Here is a 21,031-nt window from a genome sequence, read left to right as displayed (position 1 = left end):
CAATCTCCAGCCTGGCTAGAGAGTCGTAGTCAGGATCAAAGTAAGGATCTGTTACAGCCAGAGACTTATTTAAATAATTTAGATTTTAGAAGTTAAGACATATAGATTTGGTGTAGAGGAGAATGTGTGTCTAGAGCCAGAAGATCATGATAGTTAGGACTAGGATAGCCATAATGGACCATAGGCAGGATGTGTAAGTTAGGAAGCCATTCAGCAAATAAAGAATGGCACTGAGAAAATCAGAGGAATTAAAATAGACTGAATTTAGAAAATAAGGATTTAAGTTCTAGTTTCTAGTTTTTTAGGTTCAATTTCTTTAAGCCCCTTTTGTGTTGCAGTTCTTGCCTTGGATTTCTGCAAGATTCTTTGCAAATACTCAATTTTTTAAAGCTAGCATTCAAATAGCCTTGACTAAAATAATGGACAATTTATTGACAAATTAGATTTCTTTTAGATAAGAGCGGCCAGGATGGTGAAATCTTTGGGAACCCCATCTCTGAGATGAGCCACTTCTTTTTTTACATTAACATAACACATGCCTCAGTGGTTCAACATATTTTTAAGTGCTCTGTTTTATATTGTGATTTGTGATGGGTTTTATGAACTGTGGCTTCCTAATGGAGTGAAAATGTGTTTCTTGAAGGTTTTATATATAGTTAACCATCTCTGTAGTCTTTATCTTTCCCCCCATCTTTTGTAGAATGGTAGAGTTTATAAACTCCAGTATTCAGGATTATTCAGATTAAAGGCATTTTACAAAGAATCATGCTCTGAATTTTGCCATCAGATTAATAAAAATCATCCCTTTGGAAAGCAACAACACTTTGAAAGCAACCTATATTCATCATATGCTTTGAGATATGGGTACTGGACATATGGGTTCTGTCTACATATATCCTTATCTAACATTAAGATAATAAGTATATTGTCTGAAAACGTCTAACAATGTAATAACATTTTATGTAACTTTGTTTTGAATAATTTATTTTTATATATGGAGGTAGGTTGAGCAGGCACTTTAAGAATCTTTTAATTTGTTCCCTAATTTTCATGAGAGTTTTACTTAAAAATTTGTAGACAAATGTGTAAAGAAACCTGTCACAATCTTAAAGGATTTTGGAAATTGTATGTTTTCTCTCAGGTGCCTATTTTATATTGAAGTTCCCAATAATAAGTGTTATTAATTATTCTATGAAACCTGAATCCCTTACTGTATCATTTGACTTTTAAAAATTTGTATTTTATTAGGTGTAAAAATTTGCAAATATCTTATACTATAAAGCAGAAAATCAGATGAAACCTCATTTTTCTTAACTAAAAGTTTAAATGGAATCATTGATCTCTCAGGAGAATTTTGAGGTGCTGGTGTCAGGGTATGTGCAAAATGAGATTGTTTATACCTAATGAATAAAAGTAACTTTTATATAATATAGTGGCAACTGTGGTGGTTACTATTGTATACTGGTTTCATTGATTAAGCATAGCACTTATGATAGGGTGATTATTAGTCAGTGAGTTTTGTTTTTGCAGACTTTGAATTCTAGCCAATCAGTGCACAATATCTGCCATTATTAACAGTAGGATCAGACAAAGAAGTATGCATACACAGAATATAGTCACATTTATTGAACATTCATAGATTATCTCCTATTTGCAATGGATTTTATTATGAGTTTTCAGGGAAAAATCAATTCCTTGATGGCAGGGATGTTTTGCTCAACCTAATATTCTCTGATGTGTTAGCACAATGCCTTGCACTCAAAAGATATACCCTAAATGTTTGATTAAGACAGTATTGTGGTTATCCACTGCCACTTACCAAACCAACCTCAACTTAGTGCATTCAAACAGCACGTATTCTTTATGTCTCACAAATCTAAGGTTGACTAAATTTAGCTTGGCAGGTCTTCTGCTCCATGTTGTCAGCTGAAGCTGCAGTCATCTGGAGACTCGACTTGGCTGGAATGTCCAAAATGGCCCAGTCACATGACTGGTACTTTGTCAGCTCATAGCTTTAGCAGTGGCCTCTGTTCTTTTCCATGCAGACTTTTGTGGTAGTTTGGGCTTCTTACAGTGTGGTAACCTGATTCCAAATGCATGGTGGTAGAAGCTGCAGGCTTCTTAAGGCCTAGCCTCGAAAGCTTTATAGCACTTAGTTCACTGCACTTTTTGGTCAAAGCAACTCATAGAGCCAGACCAGATATCAAAATGGTTCTTGACAAATAGTTTTTTAAAAAATTTATGTTATTTCAGTTTAAATCAAATATCCTTTCCCTAGATAAAATATTCTTCTGAAGTCCTGAAGGATTTTTGAGAAGATTAGGAAGATGGAAATAGGAAATGAGAAGAGGGGTTGCTATATTTCTTCTAACTGTCCAGACTTTTCCAATAGAAACACACTGACCTGTTGCCATAGCACATTGATATCCTACTATGATTTTATTTGTTCTTGGGGTAGACAAAAGATGCTTTAGTCAAATGACATTTCCCATAGTAAAAATTGCTGCTTTATTTTTGATAACCAGATACTTGTTTTGTGATTTGCAGGGAAAATAGGCCTAAGTTATAGGTCTTTGGAATGACTTCCCACATCAGGCTCTATAAATTCTCTTTCTTCTCCCTGTGCCTTGAGAGGAAGCTTTATTCACTTGAGGACACAGGCAGGTAGTGAGGCAATGAACAACACTTCTTTTCAAGCAGGAGCACAGATACCCTATTCCTTCACAAGATATTCCAGTTGATGGGTCAGTTTCTAAGCAGTGAAATCCTTAACATTAAATTAATTTTATTCTGTCACATAATCTGAGCATTTCCTTCGACTTTGTTTTCCTGTAATTCATCTAAGATTCTTGATAATCTTGATAATCTTGATAAGCGCCATCTTCTGGTGGCACTTAGGTTACTGCTCTAGCTCCATTTTATAAAACAGAAGTATAAAACTTCATGATGTGTCACAATCCATTTGTAGAATTTGGTTGTTCTATAGATTTATAGAAACTTGATTTTTATAATGACAGAAAAATGGCTATAAATGATTTGGTAGTAATTTATAGTTAATATTTCATGATGAAGGGGATGATGTAAAATAATAGTAAATATCAAGAAGAAATTTTTAGGGTTTTACAGTGAACATTGTAAATACATTTTTCTATTTTTAGTTGAAGCATAGTTGACATATAATGATATATTAGTTTCAGATGTGTAACATAGTGATTGAACAATTATGTACATTACAAAATGCTCACCGTAAGTGTAATTATCCTCTGCCATCATATAAAGGTATTGCAATATTATTGGCTGTATTCCCTGTGCTGTATTTTTTATCCCCAGACTTACTTATTTTATAACTGGAAGTTTGTATCTTAGTCTCCTTCACCTATTTTGCCTAGCCCCCTCCACCCTTCTCCCCTCTGGCAACCACTAATTTGTTCTCTTATTTATCTGCCTGTTTTTTTTTTTATTTTGTTTTGTTTGTTTTATTTTTTAGATTCTATATATAAATGAAATCATGATGTTTACCTTTCTCTGATTTATTTCAGTTAGCATAATACCCTCTAGACCCATCCATGTTGTTGTAAATGGCAGAATTTCATTCTTTTTATGATTGAGTTATATTTCATTCTATATATGTATACCACATCTTACCTATTCATCTACTGATGAACACGTAGGTTGCTTCCGTATTTTGGCTATTGTAAGTAATGCTGCAGTAAACATAGTGGTGCATGTAACTTTTCAAATTAGTGTTTTCATTTCCTTTGGATAAATGCCCAGATGTAGAATTATTGGGTTTTGTGGTATTTCTATTTTTAGTTTTTTGAGGAATTTCCATACTGTTTTCCATGTAGCTATACCAATTTATAATCCTCCCAACAATGCACAAGTGTTCCTTTTCTCCAGAATATTGCCAACACCTGTTATTTGTGATCTTTTTGTACGTTTTTTCTTTTTATGTTCTTCCCTAATTGGATAATAATAAAACAGTTATAATAAATTGTATGTCTCTGATGACAACACTTTTATGGTATGCTTTCTGGAAAACTTCTCAAGGAATTCAGGAATTGTTGTTAAAATAAGAATATAATGCCCACATTATAGAAAGGTCTTATTATATACTAAGAATGTAAAAAAAAATTTCCACAAAGTCTGCTTGTGAAATACTACATAGAATTCTAGCAAGCTTTCTAATATAACTTTAAATATTCTATTTCAAGATATTTTTGAGAAAGATAGGAAGTTAGTTACACAGCAGAAAGCATCTATGTTAGCTTTGCTCCTTTTGCCTTTGAGAAGAATACAGATATTTTATTTATTTAAAAAAATTTTTTAATGTTTTTATTTATTTTTGGGAGAGAGAGAGACAGAGCAAGCAGGGGAGGGGCAGAGAGAGAGAGAGACAGAGACAGAGTGTGAAGCAGGCTTCAGGCTCTGAGCTGTCAGCACAGAGTCCGATGTGGGGCTCATACTTAGGAGCTGTGAGATCATGACCTGTGCCAAAGTTGGACACCCAACCAACTGAGCCACCCAGGCACCCCAGAATAAATATATTTTATATGTGAGAGTATATTTTGAATATTACTTGAGGTATCTAATTAGGTTTAAAAAGCAACAAAAGTTACATGATCAAGACTGCCGGAAATGTTCATAGGCTACGTGCTAGATATGAAATGTGGGGGTGGGTTGGCAACTACAGAGAGCCTCTTTGCTGAGTGCTGGTAGAAACAGTTTTTTAAATCATAGTTTCTATTTTGTGGTCACTTTGCGTCTTTCTCTACCTAGTTTTTAGTGGTACCTTTAGTCATAACTGTTATTCATCTTGGAGCCCAGGGCTAATGGAGAGAACATTTTTTAAAAATAACATTATTTTTAAAATAATGTTTTAAATGGACAAAGAAAAGCTTCTATCAACTGGAAAATGATGTTGGTTTTTCGCTTTTTATTTCTTTAAATGCTTATCTTACATTTTATAAAATCCCACTGTTCTCTTTCTCATATAATGCATTGATATTTCAGGTCACATTTTGAATATTTATGAATTTTATATTTTTCTTAAGATTCTTCCCCTTTTATAAAGTTTCGAAAACTTGTCATTTGAAAGGACTTTTGTTATTTTTACCATATTTAGATTTGCTTTGAACTACCTTGACTTGGTAATCTAAAACTATATGAATGCCATTTGAATTTTTCAATTATTAGCATTTTATGGCCTAGTTTAATATTCTATGAAATTATATATTTAATTTAAAATATTTCTACATTGTACTGAACCTTTTTCATTATAAAGACAAAATGCTTAAGTATGTTGCTGTTCTTTTTTTTTTAATGTTTATTTTTGAGAGGGAGAGACATAATGTGAGCAGGGGAGGGGCAGAGAGAGACAGGGAGACACAGAATATGAAGCAGGCTCCAGGCTTGGAGCTGTCAGCATAGAGGCAGATGTGGGGCTTGAACCTATGAACCACGAGATCATGACCTGAGCCGAAGTCGGATGCTCAACCAAGTGAGCCACCCAGGAGCCCTTGGAAGGTGCTTTCAAATTAACATTTGTGGCAGATAATATGCTACATTATTCCATGTTTAATAAAATAAATTTATGAGGCACCTGGGTGGCTCAGTTGGTTGAGCATCATACTCTTGATATCAGCTCAGGTTGTGATCGCATGGTCCTGGGATCAAGGCTTGTGTCAGGCTCAGCATGGAGCCTACTTGGGATTTTCTCTCTCTCTCTCTTTCTGTTACTCCCTAGCTTGTGTGCACTCTCTGACTCTCTTTCTCTCTCTCAAAATAAATAAACTTTAAAATAAAATAAATTTACCTTTAAAAATTAGAAATGTCTGTACTAATTTTTATTTCAGATATGCCCTGTACAGTGGCTAATATCTTTCTATAGTGTGGAGATGAAGATCTTGGGTATGCTCTTGGAGTTAAAACATTATGCAGACATTGAACATCAAGTAGTCATTAGAGAAATGAAAATAGGACTGCAGTGAGAGCAACCACACACCCATTAGAACTGGTAAAATGAAAAGTAGTGACTACCACTTGCTGGCAAAGATGTGGAGAAACTGAAGTTTTACACACTGTTGGTGAGCATATAAAATGGTACAGCCTGGAAGACAGTGTATCTTGAAAATAGTTTAGCAATATCTTAAAAAACTAAACCTGCAACTATCACATCAACCAACAGTCACAACAATCTTCTGGACATTTATGTCAGACAAATGGAAACTTTTCTTTTTAATGTTTTATTTATTTATTTTGAGAGAGAGTAAGAAAGAGCATGTATAGGGGAGGGGCAGAGAGACAGAGAGAGAGAGAGAGAGAGAGAGAGAGCGAGAATCCCAAGCAGGCTCTGTGTTGTCATCTTGGAACCCAACACGGGACTTGAACTATGAACAGTGAGATCATGGCATGAGCGGAAATCAAGAGTCACTTAACTGACTGAGCCACCTAGATACCCTGAGAAATGAAAACTTTTATTTTCATAAAAACCAGTATAAGAATATTCATGGCAGCAGTAATAGTAAAAAACTGGAAACAACCCAAATGTCCTTCAGTGGGCAGATGATTAAATTAACTTGGTATATTCATACCATAGAATTGCTAGTGTCCAATAAAAAGGAACAAAGTATTGATACATCTAACAACTTGGATGGATTTTAGGAATATTATGCTGAGTGAAAAAAAATCCATCTCAAAAGGGCTTGTAGTGTATGATTGTATCTATGTAACAGTCTCAGAAAGAGATAATTATAGAGATGGAGAGCAGGTTAGGGGTTACCAGGAATTAGGGATGATGAAGGTGAAGAGAATAAGAGTGACTATAAGGGGGTAGAACTAGGTAGATCTTTGTAGTGATGGAGTAGTTCTGTATCTTGATTGTGCCAGAGGTTATACTAATCTACACATGTGATAAAATGACATAGAATGATATACTCTCTTTGCACCAGTGTCAGTTTCCTGGCTTTGATATCATATCATACTTACCTAAGGTGTAACGATTGAAAGAAACTAGAATAAAGAGTACATGGACCTCTTGTATTATTTTTTTTAAAGTTTATGCATTTATTTTGAGAGAGAGCGAGAGAGCAGGGAAGGGGCAGAGAGAGGGAGGGAGAGTATCCCAAGCAGGCTCCATGATGTCAGTGCAGAGCCTGATGTGGGGCTCTGTCTCAGGAACCCGTGAGATAATGACCTGAGTTGAAATCAAGAGTCAGATGCTTAACTGACTGAGCAACCCAGGCTCCCCTGTACTATTTTTTAATGGGGTAAAATTCACATAAAATTAACCATTTTACATTGTACAATTCAGAGGCATTTGGTACATCTACATTGTTGCATAACCCTTGACTCTATCCAATAGTAAACATTTCATCATCCCAAAAGAAAACCCTATACCCATTAACCCTTTCTGCTCCCACACTCCCTCCCAGGCCCTGACAACCACTAATCTGCTTTCTATCTTTATGGATTTACCTATTCTGATTATTTCATATGAATGTACTCCTTTAGTATGTGATTTTTTTGCTTGACTTCTATTTGCATAGTATTTTTGAAGTATATTCATGTTGCTCAAGAATCAATCTTTCATTTCTTTTCATGATTGAATAATATTCCATTGTGTATAATGTAAATAGCACATTTGGTTTATCAGTTCACCAGTTGATGGATATGTGGGTTGTTTACACCTTTTGGTTATTGTGAATGGTGCTGCTCTGAACATTCATGTGCAAGTTTTTTAACATCTACTTTTAATTCTTTGGGGTATATTCCTAAGAGTGGAATTGCTAGGTCATATAGTAATTCTATGTTTAAAATTTTTGAGAACTGCTAAACTATTTCCCATAGTGGCTAAACAATTCTGGCATTGTACAAGGGTTACAGTTTCTTTCATGCTTGCCAACACTTGTTATTTTCCTTTTTGAAAGAAGAGTTGTTATTGCTTACTTGAAAGATGCTAAGAGAGTAGATGTTAAAAGTTCTCATGACAAGAAAAAAATTTTTTTTTTTTTTAATGTTTTATTTATTTCTAGGAGAGAGAGAGAGAGAGAGAGACAGCGTGAGCAGGAGAGGGTCAGAGAGAGAAGGAGTCACAGACTCTGAAACAGGCTCCAGGCTCTGAGCTGGCAGTCAGCACAGAGCCTGATGCGGGGCTCTAACCCACGAACCGCGAGATCATGACCTAAGCGAAAGTCGGACGCCCAACCGACCAAGCCACCCAGGCGCCCCAAGAAAAAAATTTTTGTAACTATTAATGGTGTTGGATGTTAACTAGATTTCTTTTGGTGATCATTTCACAATATATACAGATATTGAGTCATTATATTGTATACCTGAAACTAACAATGCTATATGTCAATTATACCTCAAAAAGTTGTAGCCACCCTACTGGATATTAAGTGGTATCTCATTGTGGTTTTGATTTGCGTTTCCCCAAAGACTAAAGATGGTGAGCATCTTTTCATCTGGTTGTTGGCTAAATGTATATTCTGTTTAGAGAAATGTCTGTTCAAGTCTTTTTCCATTTTAAAATTTGGTTGTCTGTCTTTTTTGTTGTCATTGAGTTGTAAGAGTTAAAAAATTTTTTTTAATGTTTATTTATTTTTGAGAGAGAGAGAGACAGAGACAGAGCATGAGTGGGGGAGGGGCAAAGAGAGAGGGAGATGCAGAATATGAAGCAGGTTCCAGGCACAGAGCCCAATACCTGCTTGAATCCACAAGCCATGAGATCAGGCATGAGCTGAGTCAAAGTTGGTTGCTTGACTGACTGAGCCACCCAGGCACCCCGAGTTGTAAGTTTTTTATATCTTTTGTATAGTAGATCTTTATCTGTTACATGATTTGTAAATACTTTCTCCCATTCTTTGTATTGTCTTTTAACTTTCTTGATGATGTCCTTTGATGCACAAACATTTTATTTATTTATTTATTTTCCTTAGTTTATTGTCAAGTTGGTTTACATATAACACCCAGTGCTCATCCCCACAAGTGCCCTCCTCCATCCCTGTCACCCCCCTTCTCCTCAGCCCTCAGTTTGTTCTCAGCATTCAAGAGTGATGCACAAAAATTTTAAATTTTGATGAAGTCTAGTTTTTTCTTTGGTTGCTCTTACTTTTAGTGTCTATGTAAGAAGCTATTGCCAAACACAAGATAATGAAAATTAACCCCTATGTTTTCTTTCAAGACTTTTACAGTTTTAGCTTTTATATTTAGCTCTTCAATTCATTTTGAGTTATTTTTTAAAATTTGATGTGAAGTATGGGTCCAATTTCATTCTTTCTCACATAGATATCCAGTTATTCCAGCACCTTTGTTGAAGAGACTATTTTTTCCCCATTGCATGACCTTGGCACCTTTGTTGTTGTTGTTGTTGTTGTTTTGATTAAATTTTCCAACTTTTTTTTTCTTAAATAGTTTATTGTCAAGTTGGTTTCCATGTAACACCCAGTGCTCATCATGTTATAGCAACATGGATGTAGCAATACTTTTAAAGTACTTTTTTTTTTTTTAATGAAAAGGTATTGGATTTTGTCAAACACTTTTTTTTTGCATCAACTGAGATGATCTTGTGTTTTCTTTCCTTGATTATATTAACAGACTGTATTATATTGATTGGTTTTTGTAACGTTGACCTACCCTTGCATTCCTGGAATAAATCATACTGGGTCGTGATGTGTCATCTTCTTAAAATGCTGCTGAATTTGGTTTGCTAATATTTTCTTGTGGATTTTTGCAGCTATATTCATAAGTGATATTGGTCTATAGTTTTCTTTCTGGCTTTGGTATCAGGGTAATGCTGGCTTCATAGACAGAGTTAGGAAGTATTCCCCCTTCGATTTTTGGAAGAGCTTGAGATGAATTTGTGTTAATACTTTAAATGTTTGGTAGATTCATCAGTACAGAAGGAACATTTAAAAGCTGTATTCACCCACTTATCTCCTTTCCAAACAGCTTCCTTCCCAGAACTTTCAGTCTGGCTATTGCTTGTACTGATTGTTATCCCTAGTTCTAGGCTGCTGTGGCCAAATGCTTTTACCTTTAAATGCTTTCAGCATATGCCATCCAGGAAGCATTCCTAACCCAGAGCATGTCACTTTGTTTGGGCAAAACAAAGGCAATGGTTTTCACCAGTCCTTCAGGGAACCCCCAGATAGGTTGAAACAGTTCTTTGAAAATAAGGTCTGTATTGCTTCCTGCATAACTAGCAACCTGCACCAAGAATTCAGACTTCTCTGTCTTCATGGCTACTGCTGATCTAAGAAGTTTGGGATTATAGGTGAGCAATTTAAAATGTCCCAGTGCTTGCTTACTACAGTACAGTGGTTTCTTTCTTCACTAAGAAAGACCCTGGTCTTGTAGGTTTTTGACTATATTACAGAGTTCTTTTTTTTTTTTTTTTTTAATATTTTTTATTTATTTCTAGGAGAGAGAGAGAGAGAGCGTGAGCAGAGGAGGGTCAGAGAGAGAGGGAGTCACAGACTGAAACAGGCTCCAGGCTCTGAGCTGGCAGTCAGCACAGAGCCTGACGCGGGGCTCGAACCCACGAACCGCGAGATCATGACCCAAGCGAAAGTCGACGCTTAACCGACTAAGCCACCAAGGCGCCCCTGACTATATTACAGAGTTCTACAAGAGTTGATTTGACAGTTTTTATCAGCTTATTAGTTGTTTTTGTGGAGAGGTAGAGCCCTGGAACGCTCTACTACTCCATTTTTGGTGACATTACTCCTGTACTATTTTTTTTGCAACTTCCTATGAATTTATGAATATTTCAAAATTAGAAGTTTGAAAAATTATCCTAATTTTCTGACTTTCTAAGGGAACGAGCTATTTTGCCTGTTCTTGAAGTGTATGTAAATGTAATGATAGAGTATGTACTCTTTTATCTGCCTTCTTTTCCCCAACATTGTGACATTGATATAATTATAGTTTGTTTATTGTCATTGTTGTATAGAACTCCATGTGTGGTATACCGTAATTTGCCCATTTTTTTTATTAATTTACATCCAAGTTAGCATATAGCGCAACAATGATTTCAGGAGTAGATTACTTAATGCCTCTTACCCATTTAGCCCATCCCCCCTACCACAACCCCTCCAGTAACCCTCTGTTCTCCATATTTAAGAGTCTCTTATGTTTTGTCTCCCTCCGTTTTTATATTCTTTTTGCTTCCCTCCCCTTATGTTTTGTATCTTAAAGTCCTCATATGAATGAAGTCATATGATATTTGTCTTTCTCTGAGTGACTAATTTCATTTAGCATAATACCCTCTAGTTCCATCCATGTAGCTGCAAATGGCAAGATTTCATTCTTTTTGATTGCTGAGTAATACTCCATTGTGTGTGTGTGTGTGTGTGTGTGTGTGTGTGTGTGTGTGTGTATATGCCACATCTTCTTTATCCATTTATCCATTGATGGACATTTGGGCATTTTCCATACTTTGGCTATTGTTAATAGTGCTGCTATAAACATTGGGGTGCATGTGTCCCTTTGAAACAGCATACCTGTATCCCTTGGATAAATACCTAGTGGTGCAATTGCTGGGTCTTGGGTAGTTCTATTTTCAATTTTTTGAAGAATCTCCATACTGTTTTCCAGAATGGCTGCACCAGTTTGCATTCCCACCAGCAGTGCAAAAAAGATCCTCTTTCTCTGCATCCTTGCCAACACCTATTGTTACGTGAGTTGTTAATGTTAGCCATTCTGACGGGTGTGAGGTGGTATCTCATTGTGGTTTTGATTTGTATTTCCCTGATGATGAGTGATATTGAGCATTTTTTCATGTGTCGATTGACAATCTGGATGTCTTCATTGGAGAAGTGTCTATTCATGTCTTTTTCCCATTTCTTCACTGGATTATTCGTTTTTTGGGTGTTGAGTTTGAGAAATTCTCTATAGATTTTGGATACCAACCCTTTATCTGATATGTCATTTGCAAATATCATCTCCCATCCCGTCAGTTGCCTTTTAGTTTTACTGATTGTTTCCTTCACTGTGCAGAAGATTTTATTTTGATGAGGTCCTAATAGTTCATTTTTCTTTTGTTTCCTTTGCATCTGGAGATGTGATGAGTAAGAAGTTGCTGTGGCCAAGGTCAAAGAGGTTTTTACCTGCTTTCTCCTTGAAGATTTTGATGGTTTCCAACCTATATTTAGATCTTTCATTCATTTAGAGTTTATTTTTGTATATGGTGTGAGAAAGTGGTCCAGGTTCATTTTTCTGCATGTTCCTGTCCAGTTTTCCCAGTGCTACTTGCTGATGTGACTGTCTTTATTCCATTGGATATTCTTTCCTGCTTTGTCAAAGATGAGTTGGCCATACGTTTGTGGGTCCATTTCTGGTTTCTCTATTCTGTTCAATTGATCTGACTGTCTGTTTTTGTTCCAATACCATACTGTCTTGATGATTACAGCTTTGTAATATAGCTTGAAGTCTGGGATTGTGATGCCTCCAGCTTTGGTTTTCTTTTTCAAATTGCTTTGTCTATTCGGGGTCTTTTGTGGTTCCATACAAATTTTAGGATTGTTTGTTCTAGTTCTGTGAAGAATGATGGTGTTATTTTGATAGAGATTGCATGGAATATGTAGATTGCTTTGAGTAGTATTGACATTTTAACAATGTTTATTCTTCCTATCCAGGAGCATGGAATATTTTTCCATTTTTTTTTGTGTCTTCTTCAATTTCTTTCATAATCTTTATAGTTTTCAGTGTATAGATTTTTCACCTCTTTGGTTAGATTTATTCCTAAGTATATTACGGTTTGTGGTGCTATCCATTCTACTCTTGATGGACGTTTGGTTTGTTCTAGTTTTTAACCGTTTACAAAAACTACTGCTCTGAAAATTCCTAACTAACCACATCTTTTAGAAAACATATATCCACATTTCTATAGCGTTTATTTTTATCGGTGGAATGGTTGGCCTATGGAAGATGCATTTGTTCAAGTTCAAAAGATATTGTCAAAGAGTTTTCTAAGATATTGTACCAATTTATATCTACACCAGCTTGTATGAATAGTCTGTTTGCTCCATATCTTTTCAACACTTGGAATTATTTGTTTTTCATTCTAGTCACACTGGCAAGTGTTTCTGCACGTGTGTGCAGGTGTGTGTGCATGTGTGTGTGTTGAGCACCTTTCATATGTTAGTTTCCATTTGGGTAACTGATATGCTTGTTTTTACTATTGAATTGTCTGCCTTTTTCATACTAATTTGAGCTCTGTATATGAGATTTTTGTTAGATATATGAAATTCAAATATCATCTCCCACTCTTTGGCTTTGGCTTTTCATTCTCTTAGTGGTAACTTTTGATGAATAGAAGTTCTTCCCTTTCCCCCACCTCCAAACTCCCACCAGCTTTATTGAGGTATGATTGACAAATAAAAGTTGTATATATTTAAGGTATAAATATTTCAATATGTCACAATCTAGCTAATTAATATATCCATTACCTCACATAGTTACCTGTGTGTGTGTGTGTGTGTTGAGAACACTTAAGATCTACTCTCAGCAAATTTCAAGTATACATTTTCAACTGTAGTTACTGTACTGTATGTACATTAGATCCCCAGGACTTATGACTGAAAATGTATATCTTTTGACCAATATCTCCCCATTGCCCCCACCTCCCCAGCCCCTGGATACCACCATTTTACTCTCTGTTAACTATGAGTTTGACTTTTTTAGATTCTACATAGAAGTGAAGTCTTGCAATATTTATCTTTCTGTGCCTGACTTATTTCACTTAGCATAATGTCCTGCAGATTCACCCATGTTGTTGCAAATGGCAGGATTGTCTTTTTAAGGCTGAATAGTATTCCACCATGTGGTACGTTTTCTTTAGTCATTCATCTGTTGACAAACAGAAGTTCTTAACTTGCTTTTAATGCAGTCCAATTTATTTTTTTAAGCTGCCTTTTGATCAGTGTTTTCATGATTCTTGTTTAAGAAACCTTTCCCTACTTAAGGTTATGAAGGTATTCTCTTATGTTTTCTTCCAAATGCTTTATGTTTTGCCTTTTTCACTTAAATCTATGATCCAACTGGAACTGATTTTTGCATATGATATGAACTAGCAGGTTATGGTTCTTTCCCCAATATATACATATATTTCTGGCTACCCTGTTTCATTCTATTGATTCTTTTCAGCCCTTATGATAATGCCACACTGGCTTAACTACTATGATGTTTGGTAAGTTGTCTAGTGAACCTTGATGTTTAGAAGTTCAAGTCCTATAGCTCTGTTGTTCTTCAAGATTGCTTTGACTATTCTTGATAGTCAGATCCCTCTTGATTTCTTTTAATCTTTTAGAAATTAGTCTTAATTTTAACTAGGGAATTATTTTGAATTTTTGTAAAAATTTCACCTTCCTATTTGTAATTTGATGTAGCATGGTTTTATTTGTGATAATTTTCTGTCCTAATTTACTAAATAAACAATGGATGAATATAAAAGAAAACTCATATGTATTTAAATTTACTTTGCTTCATTTTGCTTCACAAATAAGTATAATATAACAAGATAAAAATAAAAATGCAGGAAGAAAATAAGGGTAAGAGTATAATATAAAATAACAGATAAGATTAATTCAGGCCTGCTTTTTTATATATAGAGTTAAGACAGAAACTGTAACTCCCATTTATCAGAGTCAAAGCAAAGAGAATCAGTTATGAGATTCACAGTATCCATATGTAAAAGCAAACCACTTACTCTAAAGGAGAGTTTTTCTTGTTGGTAAAAAATGAAGATGTGAATTTTCTCCTTTTTTGGATTTTAAAGATGATAACATGTGGACACAATTCCAAAGGCCAATTTATCTGAATGGACAGTTCTATAAAATCAGTAATATGCTACAGATTTGTGCTTTTCTGATAGTCTGACTTGATCCAAGGATAAAATTTGAAACAAAAATAAATGGGCTATTTTTAATTCTAAAAAATAATACACATATCTCTCAATTCTGTATATGTATATATATACACTTACACATATTTTTTTCTTAACCATGTTTTTTAATGGGATTTAGACAATAGAAACACAAGAGTATATTTTTTGGCAAGAACCTATGTTGTCCATTAAAGCATATCTGTACACTTTGGTCAACAGCCGAGTAGAGGCTCTTTGAGTTGCTATTCTTCAATAATAATATTGCAGAGTATTAAAACTTTATTGCCAGATATTGCAATAAGTGCTTTTATTTACATTTTTCATTTAATCATCACCCTTGACAGTAGGTGCTCTAGTTATCTGTATTTCACGGATGAAAAAAGTAAGGTAAATAACTTGCCTAAGGTTCTACTACAAATAAGTAATAGAATCAAGATTCAGTTTCTGGCAATTATGCCTCTATTTCTACTACATGATAAAGATTTAGTCTGATGCAGGATTTGTGCCTTAATTAGGAGGTTAGGACATTCAGATAGAGCTAAGGTTTTCTTCACAAAACAGTTTCTAGGTCTATGTTCATATAGTTGGGTGTAGAAAACCACATTGTACTTCTACAACAATTTTGCTTGAGATAAATTTCTTTTGGATTTTGGATTTTCTTTAGTTTCTTTTTATTTCTTATTTTACTTAACTAAATCCCAATCTTCTGAATAACTATTGTTGAATGTGATCATTACCTTGAATATTATCACTTTTACTATTGTTTTATGAGTATTAAGCTTGTAGGGAGCCAAGTGGCTTGCCTAAATAGATATCAAAATATAAGCAAATTAAATTACTTAAATGCTTTCTATAAAGGGAATTTTGTATTTTTGCAGTTTTAAAATATTTTCTGCAATTTTCCTAAGATAGATTGATATTTTGGAATTATTTCATTGAAAGTAGGGGAAAGTGTTCAGTATGTTTTACAGCTGGCATTCCTAAAAGCTAAATGAACATTGCAGAGCCATTTTAGTTATGTTGCGATATTTATCTTTTGTTATAATTCTTGCACTTGAGTACTTGTTTGTGCACATTGTTTTGAAGTGAGCCTACTAATTTATGTTTGAATCTGCCTTAATTTCACAAATAAGAAGTAAGAAAAATTTATAGGATTAGTTCTATTCATATTAATCTGAAAATAAAATATATTAAAAATTTTAACATTTTCTATGTTAACTTCCAGGTTGAAGGTCTAGAACAGATGTGGAAAGATGTTCACTTCAGAGAAAGGGGTTGTGGAGGAATGGTTGTCAGAGTTCAAGGTAATATTTACTGTTTCAATATAGTAATTATTCCAAAGAAGTTTTATCTGGCATTTAAATCACAGTTGCTCTTTTTTTAAATTTTATTTTACTTTTTGTAATTTTTATTCTTTTTAATGACTGAAAGGTTAAATATCTATGGAAGCAGAAATATGTTCCAACAAATCTTAATAGGGAATTATTTATACATAGCAGTACTTTTTTTTCCCTAGGAAATGAATTCCTTTTTTTCCCCTCAAGTGGTTAAAAGATTTTGTCTGCTCCTTTTCATAACAACACCACAAAGAATGATTAATGTTTCTGAATATTAATGTTACTGTTTCCAACCACCATCAAAAATTCAGTGTTGAAATGTTTCTCCCAATTTGGGGGCAAAGGGAGTAGGCATGATCAACAACGAGGAGAAGATGAAAAGATATTTGCCCACTTTTCTAGCGATGGATTCTTCTCTAGCTGGTTAACTTTTGTTTTCTTGTCTTAGGAGCTTTATAATTGCTAAAATTCTTTAACTAATTACCTTCTCCTTGTCCTTTGGGTCTTGTTACACATAATTACGTAAACTCCATGATCACGAACAAGAGTAATGAAGAGTTTGGAATGCAACTATCACTTTTTTGTCTAGCCTAATCAGCCCATGACTTTGAGGGACAAATGTATTGCCTGACAAAGTCGGACTTACTTGGCTTGTTTCAGTGAAGGAGACTACAACAGGCACTATATGGCCATCTTACCAAATAGAGGAAAAGACAAAATTATTCTAGGATTTGGAGGAAGGGTGAAGTTTAGATGGAAAATTAAAAAAAATTTTAATGTTTATTTTTTAATTTAAAACATTTTTTTATGTTTGTTTATTTCTGAGAGAGAGACAGAGAGTGAGCAGGAGAGGGACAGAGAGAGAGGGAGACACAGAATCAGAAGCAGGCTCTAGGCTTCAACCTGTCAGCACTGAGCCTGATATGGGGCTCAAACCCACCAACTGTGAGACTGTGACCTGAGCTGAAGTCAGATACTTAACTGATTGAGCCATCAAACAGGTGCCCCTGTTTGTTTATTTTTTGAGAGAGAGAGAGAGAGAGAGAGAGAGAGGGAGCATGAACAAGGGAGGAGTGGAGAGAGGAGGAGACACAGAATCTGAAGCAGGCTTCCGGCTCTGAGGCACAGAGCCTGATATAGGGCTTGAACTCGTAAACCGTGAGATCATGACCTGAGCCAAAGTCAGACGCTTAACCGACTAAGCCACCCAGCCACCCAGAAATTTAAATGAAGTAGTATTTTGATAGGCTTAATACAAAGCAGAGCTGTGTGTAATGGATTAAAATCTGGTGTGGACTTCCAAGTGGACCCAGGGTCATGTTGTCTTGGAAACTACACAGTTAACATCTACGTGGAATGTTGTGTTCAGAACCCCTTATGTGAAAGCTCTGCACCTTGGCTGAAAATCAAGCCTACTTCTCTTGTCTGTGTAAGGTGACTTAGATCCTCAGGAGAGAGTGGGATGTTTCATTCTTACTGGTATATGTTTAAACAGCAAAGTTTTTGATATCTGTGATTTTAGATAACAAGGCTTCTCCGTGAATAAGGATATAGTTAATCACTAAAAAGAGAGGTTGTTATGACACTTTAGCTTCAGTGTGTTCTTGAGAGAAGCAGTGTTTCCTGTTAATTTTGCAGCTGGCCTTGTCAGTCATTATTATCTTATCCTGACAAATGGCTGGACACATTTTTGCTTTGTAATTTATTATCGTCATGAGTTGAGTATCTTGCTACAGATCCCCTAAGTCATCATAAAGTGAGGTAGAATCTTACAAAAGTACACTGTATATAGTGCCTTCTACATATTTTAATAATTTCATTACATTTTGTATGTGCTTTTTTCCCCTGCATATGTTGTTTTTGTGAGTAAGTGTTCAGGTGGAGGTTTTTTGTTGTTGGTTTTTTTTTTTCTCTGAGAGAAAGAGAGAGACAGACACAGCGTGAGCAGGAGAGGGTCAGAAAGAGGGAGACACAGAATCTGAAACAGACTCCAGGCTCTGAGCTAGCTGTCAGCACAGAGCCCGACGTGGGGCTCGAACCCATGAACTGTGAGATCATGACCTGAACCGAAGTCGGCCACTCAACCGACTAAGCCACCCGGGCGCCCCAGTGTTCAGGGGTTTTTAAGCTTTTTTTTTGCTTCAGGAGTATTTAATATGGTTCATTATATCATGATTTTTTTTTGATAGGTTGGTGGAAATTGTCAAGTTTAAGAGTGGAGTACTATTAGGCATTCTTATGTTTAATAGTGAAGTCAAATTTGCAAAAGCAAATATAGGCAGTTAGCCAATTTTTAATATGGGAGTTGTGGAAAGAGGGCCTGTTAAAGGATGGGGTATAGGGAAAGGGTTAACTGTTAAGGCAAGTAATTGAAAATCATGACTAAATCCCTACCTTCCTGTCTGTTTATTCCCTTCCCCTCCTGGCTTGGATACATAGCACCCTAGCAAGTGTAGCAGTGAAGGAAGGGTAAGGGGGCAGTGCAGAAGTATGGGTGACAGTATGCCCTAGTGCTTGAACTGGGTAGTTGGAATGGAGGGTTGCAGAGGTGACATGTAGAAAACTCAGCCAGAGTGGTTACATTGGTAGGTTGGTTACTTTATAAATAAATAAATATATGGAGGATAATGGGAGTTAGGTTTCTCTGTGTCTGAGAAAGGAATTAGAAACATGGGATGGGGAATGGCAAGAAAGAAACTTAAGGTGTTAGATTGAGATTGGAAGAATCAGAATGAACTCATGGATCTAAATATGTATGTGACATCATTATACATGTATATCTGTATATAAATGCATACATATATTTCTTGGGTTTGTTCACTCGGAGGGCCGAGAAACAATGACAATGACACCCCAGTAGTAATGAGTATACCATGCACCCAGATCTTGTTTTCTAAATACCATCTTCCACTAAAAGAAAGTAGGATGTGAATAAAGTGTTATCTAAATAATATTTTATCAATATAGCCTATTATGTGGGTAGTGCTATTTTATCAATACTTTTATGTTTAATTCAAGGATAAGGAAACTTTTCCATTGGGAGGAAGGGAATAAAATCCTGAGCGCCATGAATTAAAAAGTAATTTAATTGTCTTCTCGCCCCCAAGATTAAATTTACCCAATTTCATAGATGGAACTTACTTAAACATCATAAAAGCCATCTATGAGAAGCCCTCAGCTAACATCATCCTCAACGGGGAAAACCTGAGAGCTTTCCCCCTGATATCAGGAACACGACAGGGATGTCCACTCTCACCACTGTTGTTTAACATAGTGCTGGAAGTCCTAGCATCAGCAATCAGATGACAAAAGGAAATAAAAGGCATCAGAATTGGCAAAGAAGAAGTCAAACTTTCACTTTTCGCAGATGACATGATACTCTACATAGAAAACCCAACAGACTTCACCAGAAGCCTTCTAGAACTGATCCATGAATTCAGCAAAGTTTCAGGGTACAAAATCAACGTACAGAAATTGGTTGTATTTTTATACACCGATAATGAAGCAACAGAAAGAGAAATCAAGAAATGGATCCCATTCACAATTGCACAAAAAAACATAAAATACCTAGGAATAAACTTAACCAAAGGTATGGGAGATCTGTATGCTGAAAACCATAGAAAGCTTATGAAGGAAATTGAAGAAGACACGAAGAAATGGAAAAACATTCCATGCTCATGGATCGGTAGAATAAATATTGTCAAAATGTCATTACTACCCAAAGCAATCTACACATTCAATGCAATCCCAATCAAAATTGCACCAGCATTCTTCTCAAAATTAGAACAAACTATCTTAAAATGTGTATGGAACCACCAAAGACCCGAAATAGCCAAAGTAATATTGAAGAAGAAAACAAAAACGGGAAGCATCACAATCCCAGACTTTAGCCTCTGCTACAAAGCTGTAATTATCAAGACAGTATGGTATTGACACAAAAACAGACACATAGACCAATGGAATAGAAGAGAGAACTCAGAATTGGACCCACAAATGTATGGCCAACTAATCTTTGACAAAGCAGGAAAGAGTATCCAGTGGAAAAATGACAGCCTCTTTAACAGATGGTGCTGGGAGAACTGGACAGCAGCATGCAGAAGAATGAAACTAGATCATTTTCTCAGACCATACACAAAAATAAACTCAAAATGGATAAAGGACCTGAATGTGAGACAGGAAACTCTCCAAACCCTAGAGAAGAAAGCAGGAAACAACCTCCTTGACCTCAACTGCAGCAATTTCTTACTTGATACATCCCCAAAGGCAAGAGGATCAAGAACAAAAATGAACTATTGGGACCTCATGAAGATAAAAAAAAACTTCTGTACGGCAAAGGAAACAATCAATGAAACTAAGAGGCAACTGATGGAATGGGAAAAGATAGTCGCAAATGACATATCAGATAAAGGGCTAGTATCCAGAATCTATAAGGAGCTCACCAAACTCCACACCCAAAAAACAAATAATCCAGTGAAGAAATGGGCAGAAGACATGAACAGACATTTCTCCAAAGAGGACATCCAGATGGCCAACAGACACATGAAATGATGTTCAGCATCCCTCAGCATCAGGGAATACAAATCAAAACCACACTGAGATACCACCTTATGCTGGTCAGTGTGGCTATAATGAACAAATCAGGAGACTCTAGGTGCTGGTGAGGATGTGGAGAAATGGGCATCCCCTACACTGTTGGTGGGAATGTAAACTGGTGCAGCCCCTCTGGAAAACAGTGTGGAGGTTCCTCAGGAAACTAACAATAGACCTCCCCTATGACCCAGCAATAGCACTGCTAGGAATTTACCCA

General features: G+C 35.7%; 1 protein-coding gene across 13 annotated transcripts in view; it reads left to right on the top strand.

Annotated features, from left to right (window-relative positions):
* The window catches only part of FAM126A (family with sequence similarity 126 member A), a 120,369-nt gene that overhangs the window by 22,577 nt on the left and 76,761 nt on the right, over positions 1 to 21,031 (top strand). For all 13 annotated transcript variants that reach the window (XR_005526521.1, XR_005526522.1, XR_005526519.1 and 10 more), the window contains exon 2: positions 16,113 to 16,191. Coding sequence is in view for 3 of the 13 variants with exons in the window: in XM_039222515.1 (XP_039078446.1) it covers positions 16,141 to 16,191 (51 nt within the window). In the remaining 10 variants the exon portion in view is untranslated. The remainder of the gene's footprint in view (positions 1 to 16,112; positions 16,192 to 21,031) is intronic.

This window comes from Hyaena hyaena, unplaced genomic scaffold, assembly GCF_003009895.1.
Source record: "Hyaena hyaena isolate Hyena2069 unplaced genomic scaffold, ASM300989v1 scaffold_1148, whole genome shotgun sequence".
In the NCBI taxonomy this organism is placed as follows: domain Eukaryota; kingdom Metazoa; phylum Chordata; class Mammalia; order Carnivora; family Hyaenidae; genus Hyaena; species Hyaena hyaena.
The sequence above is the reverse complement of the archived record's forward strand: the minus strand, read 5'-3'. Positions and strand labels throughout refer to the sequence as shown.